Consider the following 12,149-nt stretch of genomic DNA (forward strand, 5'->3'; position numbering starts at 1 on the left):
AGGAGGAGTGTTAGGTAACTTGCATCATCGCCAACACATCTGACTCGCTATCAAAAAGCAATTTGCAACTTCATGCCGCCTAAATATTATGCACAAATATTATCTGCAAAAGTACTATTCGACTAGTAGACTATTATGCTCATCAACATTATACCAACGTACGATTTGGTATTATTAAAATCTGCGAAATGATTTATGCCAAAGCATATTCTGCGTAAGGTGTTTCTGCCAAACGTGATTTCTGCCAAGAACTATTATGCAAATTAAATATATGCGAAATAGTTTCTGCAAGATAATAGTGAACCGATGTAATGCATTTGCATGTGCCATGTATTTGTTGTTAACATTGCTATGAGTAGATATGACCTCTGTAACCTTTCCCTTTATAAATAAACGCTCGTTGGCAACCGGGTTCAGTTCAGACTGGTGAATCCAACTCGGACGCAAGGCGACCGCTTGCGCGTAATTCTTTCTAATAAAATCGGGTTCAGGTCGCTACGATGGACACCAAAAATGACGTCACTTTATGTGACTCGCACAAATTCGTACTCGTTAAACACAATGTAATAAAGTTCGCATATATGCATCTAGCTGCATTATACGGAGTCTACTTATGTTTTACTTCTGCAAAATGGGCTACAATATTATGGGCGTTCTTGTTACTCGAAGGAGCAAAACTTGGAATCACGGCTGGAGTTCACAGACTCTGGTGTCACAGAGCGTACAAAGCCAAGATGCCGCTACAGATCATCCTCTTGTGCTTAAATAGCATCGCCTTTATGAATTCAGCCATTTATTGGGTGAGAGACCATCGTATACACCACAAGTATACCGACACGGATGCTGACCCCCACAACTCAAGACGCGGCTTCTTCTTTTCGCAAATTGGATGGCTGTTTGTTCGAAAACACCCTCAGGTCTTGGAGAAAGGAAAAACTATTTACATGGATGACATTTACAGCAACAAACTATTAGTGTTCCAAAGGAAGTATGCCATTATAGTTATCGGACTGTGGGCGTATGTTATACCAACAGTAGTCCCGATGTATTTCTGGAATGAAAGTCTGAACAATTCATGGCATATATGTACGATGCTCCGTCACGTTCTTACTATCAATTCGATTTTCTTGGTCAACAGCATCGGACATAAATGGGGGAATCGTCCATTTGATAAGAGCATCAGACCTGTTGACAATATTGCAGTTTCTATTTTGTCTACGGGCGACTGTTTCCACAACTACCACCACGTGTTCCCCTTTGACTACAAAGCGTCTGAACTCGGAGACACCATGTTCAATGCGGCCACAATATTTATCAATTTCTTCGCCTGGCTTGGGTGGGCCTACGACTTGAAAGTGATTCCGGACAAGATGATTATTGCGAGATCGCAAAGAACTGGCGACGGGAAGAACCTATGGGGTTGGGGAGACAAAGATCAAACTGAAGAAGAAACCAAGAATGTAGAACTGTTGTACTCGTATTCTACTTCTAATTAGATAACAAGGCAACCATATCATATTTGTAAGCGTTTTCCATTAAGATTTTGATGTCAAATCGAGCTTGTTTTAGTGTTAATAACTTGACATATTCAATGCGAGTAATTACTTAGATTTTATGTTGATACATGTAGGTGCTGCCAATATTTTTAGAGAGAGATTGTTAGGGCCTGGCCACATGGGCGCGTTGCGGCGACGCAACGCAAAAAATCTGCGGCGCGACACCGTAACGGCTCAACCACGACATTGGTCTAAGCGCGATAGCGGGGAGCGGCGGCCATACATTGGAGCGAGACACAGCGATGGTACTTTTCATTCGCACGTATGGCTGCCGCTCACCGCTATCGCGCTTAGACCAATGTCGTGGCTGGGCCGTAACGCAAGAACCTGCGTTGCGTTGCGGCACCGCAAAAATCTCGCGGCGCGGCGACGCACCGCAAAAACCTGCGGTGCGGCGACGCGCCGTGGGTCCTTGCGTTGCGGTGCCGCGCCGCAGATTTTTTGCGTTGCGTCGCCGCAAAAATTCAATAAATACACGGTGCCGTATTATGACTCTGTTTCCGTACTGTTCAAATTACTTAATCTTGTTTTCGTTTATATTTGATTTACATGTATTGAGTGCCCGTGAGTGAGTAGATTCAAATAATGAAAAAAAAAATATATATATAGGTATATATTTTTTATGTACTGGGAGTCAATATGTATGACCTGTGTAAGAAATTAAGAATGTCCTATTAATATAAGTAATTATCATAAAAAATCATTTCGTTAACAGTGTAGGTGAGCGATTCTCAGAGATCTTATGACTTTCGGTGCTGTTTTTTTAGTACTTTATAGGTGATGGGGATGGGGATAGGGATAGGCGTAATCGGTCGGCAATCGGTAATTGTAAGCGATAATGCGAGAAAGTACTTTTTACCCACCGATCATAGTGTCGAGATACGGGCTATGTGGGTTGTATAAAGTTTCCCCAGTGTATATAGAATACATACCTACTCGTACCTACCGTCGCTGTGGTCGCTGTGTAACATTTCTACAATAATTTCAAGCATTTCTTTAAAAAACAATAGTAATATGTGTAATCGAAATAATCACAGACCAATGTCTGCATAGAAACCTACGGATCCAAATATTTTTTTTTATTTTTTGTATAATGTTTGAGTAAGAATTCTTTTAGTACGCGGGCGAAGCCGCGGGCAAAAGCTAGTATGAGGTATAAACGGAAAAGTCTTGAGTGACTGACTGACTGACTTAAATCAACGCACAGCCCAAACCGCTGGTGCTAAAGATTCCAAATTTGGCACGTAGTAGGTTACTTTTAAGGTATAGGGGCGTACTAAGAAAGGATTTTTCAAAATTCATTTCCTAAGGGGGTGAAATGGGTGTTCAAATTTTGTATGGGGATCTACCTGTATTCTGAGATATGAGCTTGAAACTTGGTATAAAGGTAATAAATTGAAATTGAAGAAAAATGATTTCACCGTTTTTGGATTTTCAAACTTTAAGAGGATTAAATGGGGATTCAAAGTTTGTATGAGAAATAAGTTTTAGGTACTTTAAGCTATGGACTTGAAACTTGGTTGAAAGGTAATGGAGTGTGAAAGAAGAAAAGTAATTTCAGCGTTTTAGAAAAATCATCCTTTAAGGGGGTAAAATTAGTATTAAAATGATTTTCTTCTGTTCGGTGCTGTAGTTAAGGTTTCGGTAAATATGTAAACCCAAATAAAATAACATAAATATTTATTTCTTAATTTATCAAATAGTCATTAATCATCTCCCATCCTCTAAATGAGGCACCTTACAAAAACAAGGGATGGAATTTTTTTCCATAAGTTGCGTAGAGTCAAAACGAATAACGTTAATCGGCGCCCTCATACAATTGCTAAGTATGTACTCGAAATTACTACTCGTACCTCGGACTTTACTTTAGATTTGACACATTTTCTAATCAGTCTGTTATAGCAAATAGTAACCTTACATCATCACGACTGTGTTGGAAGTAGGTAATGATTAAATAAAATTACCCCTGCCCAATACTTGTAATCCAAAATAAATAGAATTTCACCAATACAGCGAGCATTATCTCTTAGGAAGCTGTAAATATTAAGTCATAAACAATTTACGTAACTCTATAAGCCCTAACAAACCTACCTAACAGATCTCTTTTTAACCCCCGACGCAAAAACGAAGGGGCGTTATAAGTTTGACGTGTCTGTCTGTCTGTGTGTGTGTCTGTCCGTGGCATCGTAGCTCCCGAACGGATGAACCGATTTCGATTTAGTTTTTTTTGTTTTGAAAGATGAGATAGTCGGGAGTGTTCTAAGCCATGTTTTATAAAAATCGGTCCACTATGTCGCGGTCGGGGGTTTTTCAAAATTTTAATTTTGTGGTTATAGGTTATATTGTAAGTGGTGCTTCTGCAGCATCAGGATTTGAAGATCAAAGGTTCATATCACGGGGATATGATACACAATTACACACATCTAATTTTATATAAGGTACAGCGGGGCAAATCTCGACTGGGGGGCAATTGTAATTAATCCGTTTTTTTTTCATTGATAACTATGATGTTGAGTTCTACATGTATCCACTGAACCCGCCTACCATATATACTATAACCGGTGGACACTATATTTAATAATGCTTTTAGTTCAGTTCAGTTTTTAAAATTAAATGGCTTCAGTCCATTGGGACTATTTCGCCAGTGTCAAGGTGATATGAGCTAATATTAGTAATTTTTGTACGGTAAGTACGACAATCAAAATCAATCAATCAATCAAAATATTCTTTATTCAAATAGGCTTACAATAAGCACTTTTAAATTGTCAACAGTGTACAATATTCATCTTATTCTAAATATCAGAGCAATTTATTGGTGCAATAAACAATATTGTTTTAAAACTACATTGATTTAATAAAATGATATCAATCTAAATTGTATAAAAAAATACTAGTATAAAAACTTCTAGAATAAATTCTAAATGTCAAAAAAATTGTATAAAAATACATTGAATTATCAATAATTATCATCATTAATAAGCTATATAATTAATGGTTTTCAACAATACTTGTATCCCACGGTGTTTCATCATTCATGTAGTCTTGTGTGCTGTAGTAGGCTTTAGAGATCAGTATACGCTTTACATAATGTTTAAATCGATTAAAAGACAGTTCAGTGATGGCATTAGGAAGTTTGTTATAAAATCTTACACAATTACCCATGAATGATTTTTTAATTTTATGGAGCCGAGTGAAGGGCACTGCAAGCTTATGCTTATTTCTAGTGTTTATATTATGTACATCACAGTTTTTCTTAAATTTACAAATGTTTTTATGTACATACATAATATTCTCATAAATATATTGACAATGCACTGTCATTATATTAATGTCCTTAAACTTATCTCTAAGTGAGTCTCTATGGTTCATTTTGTATATTGCTCGAATAGCCCTCTTCTGCAGAACAAATATGGTATTTATCTCTGAAGCACTGCCCCATAGTAAAATACCATATGACATAATGCTGTGAAAGTAACTAAAATAAACTAATCGAGCTGTTTCCACGTCTGTTAACTGACGGATCTTGCTCACTGCAAATGCTGCAGAGCTCAGTCTATTCGAGAGGGTAGCAATATGGGGACCCCACTGAAGTTTAGAATCTAAAGTTATGCCAAGAAAAACTGTACTATCTACCAGTTCCAATTCCTCATCCTTCACAACGACACTTGCTTGTTCATTTTTAGCATTACTCGTTACAAACTTAATACATTTAGTCTTTTTCTCATTTAACAATAAGTTATTAACACTAAACCAATTAACTACTTCGGAAATAGCATTGTTTACATTTTCACAAGTTTGTTGCTGACGTTTGACTTTGAAAATAAGGGAAGTATCATCTGCAAACAATACTATATCATGGTGGGTCTTTACAAGATATGGCAGGTCATTAATGTAGATAAGGAACAGGAAAGGCCCCAATATTGATCCCTGCGGTACACCCATAGAGACTAGTGACCCCGGTGAGCGCTGTCCATTCACGTCGACCCTTTGTATTCTATCGTGTAAGTAAGATTTGACTAAATTCAGTGCCGATCCTCGCACTCCATAGTAGTGCAATTTCCTGATCAGTGTTTCATGACAGACGCAATCGAAAGCCTTAGATAAATCACAGAAGATACCCAAGGCATCCTGTGACTCCTCCCAGGCATCGAAAATCTGTTTGATTAGCTCAACACCAGCGTCGGTTGTTGAGCGACCCCGTGTAAAACCAAATTGTTTATTGTGCATTAGATTATTGATGTTAAAATGTTGCAATAGCTGAAATAACACTAACTTTTCAAAAATTTTGCTGAATGTCGGTAACACTGATATCGGTCTAAAATTAGTGGGGTCGGATGTGCTACCAGATTTAAATAATGGAATGACTTTACTGTGTTTCATAAGATCAGGAAACTCACCACAATCAACACTGTTATTAAAAATAACTACCAAGTCAGGCGCTACAATTTCTATTAAAGATTTAACACCATGGACAGAGACTCCCCAGAGGTCACAAGTTTTTTTAACATTAATTGATTGAAATGCCTTAATTATATCTGAGGTACTAACATGTTCAAATACAAGGTCTCTACTACATTCTGTGACATTATCTTCTAACAATGTAACGGCAGATGCGGGTGATGAATTTAAGTGCCTAGTTGTGGAAACTGGTATATCAGTGAAGAACTTTTCAAATTCTGTTGCTACTTCTAAATTGGAATCTACAATTTTGCCATCAATTTTTAATTTCAGTTCATTTGTTCTTTGCTTTGACCGACCAGTCTCCACGTTAATTACTTTCCACGTTGCTTTAATTATATCGGAACTACTTTTAATTTTCTTGCTTAAATAATTACGTTTAGCGGTATGACAATCTAATTTAAACTGTTTCGAAAATTGTTTGACATGTTCTTTAAATTCATCACTCGTATTAAACCGCCGTTCCTCATACAAGGCATACAATGCACGTCTTCGTTGATGTAACTCTGCAGTTGCCCACTCACTAAAAACTGATGCATCACTAACCGTGACCGTTTTTGTTGTAAATATCGTATTATAATTTTCCATATATGTGTGAAAGAATGAATTATACATATCATTAGGACTCATGTTTGGAGACAGAACGGGTAGCGCCTGAACTAAACTCTGTTTCATTCTTTCCACGCGGTCCGAGGTTACTGGTACAAAAGTTATCTGTTTTTTCCAGGTATTTTTCCTAGCAGCTTCAAATACCATTAATTGACCTAAATGGTCGGACTCTAAATTGCTGATTACATTTTTTGTAATAGGAAAAATATCTGTGAAAATATTATCTATACAGGTTGCACTAGTAGCAGTCACTCTAGTAGGCTCCATAAAAATGTGGTTCAGATTACATGATTTGAAAAATTCAACAGCCTACAACTTAATGTCGAATTTTCTAAAATATTTACATTAAAGTCGCCGCAAATAAGTAATTTCTTGCTGGAAGGCGATATTTTCAGTAGCACAGATTCCATTATGCTTTCAAATAATTCAAAATTACTTAATGGCGGCCTATACACGCACACAACAATAAATTGCTCCAATTCTACTGCACTTAGTTCTATAGTCCGTTCAACAGACATGGACACAATATCCTTGCGTTCCTTAAATTTTAACTGATTATTTATTATAGTTAACGACCCACCATGTATGGAACTATGCCTGGTGAACGAACTTCCTACCTGGTGATTAATAAATTGAGGCATTAATTCATTATTTTTTAACCAGTGTTCAGTAATACATAAAATATCTATATAAAAATCCTTCATAAAAAGTTCAATTTGTAAATCTTTACCTCTAATACATTGAATATTTTGATGCACCAGGTGGATATACTTCCCTTGCTTACAGTTTTTTTCCTTATATTTACTTAAGTCTAGATTGCCAGAGACAGAATCTTTTGTCTTAAAAGCTAGTTTAAATCATTGGTTATGACTGGAACCAATTCCAAGTTCATACTTTGCTGCTCAATAGGAGCAGAATTGTCTGCCAAATTTTTGGCAGAAATGTCAAGTAAATAGGATAGCGATAATGCTATTTGTCTTTTGTAATAATTTGAAAGGTAACAATTACCTTTAGTCAAAAATACCATAGGCATATGGTATTTACTAACAAATTTGTTAGTGTCAATTATGCTAACCTTACTACTATATGTACAAAGATTATATAAAGCTATATTTAACTTATGTCTAGTGTTATTTTCTGCCTCTGACATTTGGGAACAGTAGGGGAATGTGAAAAAAATAATTTTATGCACTGCCATTGAGTTTAACTGTTCAAAGTATTTGACCAAATTATTTTTGTTCACATTGCCCCTATTTCCCATAAAGATAAGCAGTGTCGTCTGAGAATGAATATCACTGTCATTTAAAATTTGTTTTAAAATATTTTCAAAACTACTATGAGGCAAACAATGGTTGATTGTACTAAGTCCCTTTAAGTAAAAGTTTAGAAATGAGCTCATATCGCTTCCAATTTCATCACAGTACATAATAACATTAGGCTTAGGTATACATTTTAGAGAAGTGTCGAAAGAGCTACTACCACTTATATGCTGTTGTTGTAAACTGTCATACAGGCTTGGGTAGAGTGTGCTGGTTGACAAATCCCCGGTCACCTGCTTACATGCACATGACTGGGCATTGGTCAACGACTCAAAGCGGTCTGAATTATGCTTTATCTGGGATATTAAGTCATCCATAGCCAAAGAATATTCATTAATAACTTTTTTTGAACTTTCATTTATGCCTTCCAAAGATTTTATTGAATCCTCCAAAGTCTGAATTTTTGATTTTAACGCCTGTGTGTCAGTTTCATACTGTAATTTACTATTTTCTAACTGAGCAGAATACAAATCCAACTTATCCACTAAGCCTATATTAACTTTACAATATTTTAATTTTTTGAAAAACAATTTATTTATTTTTGACAGTTTTTCTTTTTTTCTAATGACTTTATTCAATTTAATATATTTCTTTAGTTTGTTTCCGCTGCAATTTACTAACCTTGGTGTGGTGGTATCATTGGCTAAATCTGTAGTGACCAAAGGGATTTCAATTGCTGCGGTAACCAACTGGGAGTCAGGCCGGACCAGTTCCTCGAACAAGGTCTGAGTGTGTGCCGCAGCTGCTTGGTTTTGGGCCTCCCGTAGCTCGTAGATTTGTTCGTGGGCGTCGTGCAGTGCTCTCTCCAATGAGTCGATGTCTTTCAGACATTGTACGGTGACTTAGCACTTGTAAATTGATAGCTAGATTTTACAAGAGCACGTGGACTACCGGCCGTTTACGACAAAAAAGAGGCTAAACGCGTTTCGAGAACAATTCTTCATCAGCTTCTTCACCATTAGTTTACTGCATAATACGCTATCAATATTATCGCTATCACTTTAAACAACATTAATGAGTAAAAGAAAAATAAATTATTCACGACACGAAACCGCTATGATGGCGTCCCAACCGGAAGTCCATTTAATAATGCAAACATTGTAAAACATGCATAAAATGGACCAGCTGCATTTAACACCCAGTCAAAATTTTCTCCGCTGTACCTTAATATTTTAAATAAATGGTTGTTTTTTTTAAAGTATTTCTTTAATATTTTTAAATTAAAGGAAAAATGGAAAAATTCACACCTCCGGCAGGACTCGAACCTGCGAACTTTGGCCTTGCCGGGGCCATAATTATGTAAGGCCGCTATATGTAATATCGCTCGCAGACGTTTCTGCATGACAAAAAAACAAATTTAGTATTTCTTTAAGTTATATTTTTATACTTGTGTGCATAGTCGAATGCACAAACTCTCACGATAATATCTCTTTCATAGCTATCTATCTCTATCGCTCTTACGTATTGGCGCGACAGAGTCAGACTACATTTCTGCGGCGTTTCGGTGGCGTTTCGCGTCGCAGAAATCCCATTCGGCTACGGAGCCTGACTGTACTTATATTTCCATGGACAGCCATAATCATTTGTCATATACTCATCTCAGACAGTTCTATGAACCCCGAACAATATTAGTCTGCGTTGTTTTGTCACAGAGAACCACAAGCTTTCTCTCGTTTCCATCATGAGATCAACTCTAAGTTATAAGATTATTGCATTATCATTGAATTTACTTATGTAACTTATGTAAAGTTTCGGCTCACTTAGAATTCGTGAACTGGGTCAAACCATAAATTAAATATAACAAGATCATACCATCCCATTCATTAAAATGCGACCGCCTACGAACGCGCTTACACTCCACAACACATAGATGGCGCCACAAAAAATGCCTTGTTGCCACCGATTATTTGTAGATTGGCATTAAGTGTCAATTCCGAGCCGTAAATCTATGTCAAAAGTGACACTTAACGCCATTTACAAGTATAATCGAAAGCTACAAGACATTTTTTTTTGTGGCGCCATCTATGTGTGGTGGAGTGTAAGCGCGGTCTTAGGCGGTCGCATTTTAATGTATGGGATGGTATGATCTTGTTATATTTAATTTATGGTCAAACTTAGAATCTAACATAATTGTCAAAATCCCTTAGGTAGAAAATGGTTACTTAATTTGATGACTGACTGTACTTTTTCTCCACAAGCAACTAATACTCATCGAGACAGTTTTCAAAACCCCAAACAATGTTGGTTAGCGTTGTTTCATCACAGAGTAATCTGAAGCATCGCCCGTCTCCATACCCGTCTCATAATATTATTGCATTTCTGTCCGATTTACATTATGTTTATTATGAAGTTTCAGCTCAATTGGAATTCAGGAACTGGGTCGAACTTAGCTTCTAAATTTTTGTCGATATGCCTTAGGTATGCTTAGTTTGATCGCTACTGTACTGTTTCACCACGGGAAACTTATACTCATCGAGACAGTTCTAAAAACACCAAATAATATTAGTTAGCGTTGTTTCATCACAGAGTACCCTCTCAGAGTAGCATCTCCCGTCTCCATCATGTCTGCATACCTACGTAATGTAAATCGGATGACAATGCAATATATTATTATGATGACTTAGAGCTGACCTGACCTGATGATGGAGACAGGAGATGGTTAAGGGTACTCTGTGATGAAACAACGCTAACCAATATTATTTGGCGTTTTTAAAACTGTCTCGATGAGTATTAGTTTCCCGTGGTAAAACAGTGGTTTACTGACGATTCGCCAAAAAACGTTTCCCAAAGTTTCACATCCCAAACTATTATTCCCAAATTATCATTTCCCAAATAAACGTTTGGCAAAACAACATATCGCAAATTGACATTTAGCAAAACTTTTTTTGGCAAGTATTTGTTTCCCAAAATATTTACTTGGTTAAATTTCATTTTATTTTTATTTATTTAAGTAAGAAACAAACAGTTTTTGATAGTTGTATATAAACACTGGATTTTTTTAAAACTAGACTTACAGTTTCCTTAAAGAAAATAAACATCGTGTTCAGAAAAAAATTCTACTTACATAAACAGAGCTATTATTATAGAGCCAAATATTATTTAGTCAAAGGTATTGTTAGGCAAAATTTCCATTTCCCAATATATTGTAATTAAATGGCGCACTAGAAATTTGTTTGTTGATCTTATACTTCGTGTCCAAAATTTGTGTGAAATAATGTGTATGTCGTACTTTTTTTCCTCCTGCTGCAAATGTCAAGGATGACTTTTTCACTTTCATGTGCGGATACATTTTATTAAAAAGAAACCTTATGTTTTCAAGACCATTATGTTCTATTAATTTTTAATTACTTTAAAAAGCCATTTTCGGTTTGCTCACTGTCAACCTAACACCCTCCTCGCTTCGCACGTCGTCGCACCTAAACTGACCCTGTCACACACGATTTTTCTGTTACAATACTAATAAAATTATTACATTACATTTATGCCTTGTAATATTTATTGTCAAACGTGGTTTTGCATGGTGTAATTTGTAGAATTTTTTTTTTTACAAAAAAATGGTTGACAAAATAGTTTTGTCCAGTAATTAATTTGACAAAAATAAAGTTGAGCAAACTTTTCTTGTCCAACTGAAGCCTTGGGAATAAAACTGAAATTATCATTTGACAATTGTAAGTTAAATTTGGCAAACAAATCTTCGGTAAATTAAATTAATCCCGTAGAAATGTAAATGCAAATGCCTTTTAAATATATTAGAAATGTTAGCAAATAACAAAATATTATAACCACATTTTAACGAAGCCCATGGGCTTGTTGATGTTGCACAAAAACTAAAAGCAACGTAATTGGAAAGTAAAAAGTACTTGTGCAGAAACATGGATTTATGAAAACGTTTTAGAACAATAACGCACTGGCAGAGTGCTTAGACCGTGTATAAGTCGAAAGTAATGTGAATTAGACAGCCAACATGACTCAAGCACCCGCATGGTTGATAACAATTAGGCCAGCCATTCTCAAAGTGTGCTCCGCGGACCCCTAGGGCTCCGCAAAGCCTCTCTGGGGGCTCCGTGTGAATTTTGGGTACCTGATATGCAACTTTAACTCTCTTCCATAAAACCAAATACTCGCCAATTGTTAAAAAATAAAAAACAGTTTCATGTAATACCTCACATTAGAAACTAGTGATTAGATTTTACTAGGTATCATGATT

General features: G+C 36.2%; 1 protein-coding gene across 1 annotated transcript; it reads left to right on the forward strand.

Annotated features, from left to right (window-relative positions):
- The first annotated feature begins 429 nt into the window (after window positions 1-429).
- On the forward strand, window positions 430-1,671 carry LOC125225741 (acyl-CoA Delta(11) desaturase-like). The gene has a single exon (XM_048129582.1). The coding sequence runs from the start codon at window positions 501-503 to the stop codon at window positions 1,494-1,496; it is 996 nt and encodes a 331-aa protein (XP_047985539.1). The 5' UTR covers window positions 430-500; the 3' UTR covers window positions 1,497-1,671.
- The last annotated feature ends 10,478 nt before the right edge of the window (window positions 1,672-12,149 follow it).

The sequence above is a fragment of the Leguminivora glycinivorella genome, chromosome 4 (assembly GCF_023078275.1).
Source record: "Leguminivora glycinivorella isolate SPB_JAAS2020 chromosome 4, LegGlyc_1.1, whole genome shotgun sequence".
In the NCBI taxonomy this organism is placed as follows: Eukaryota; Metazoa; Arthropoda; class Insecta; order Lepidoptera; family Tortricidae; genus Leguminivora; species Leguminivora glycinivorella.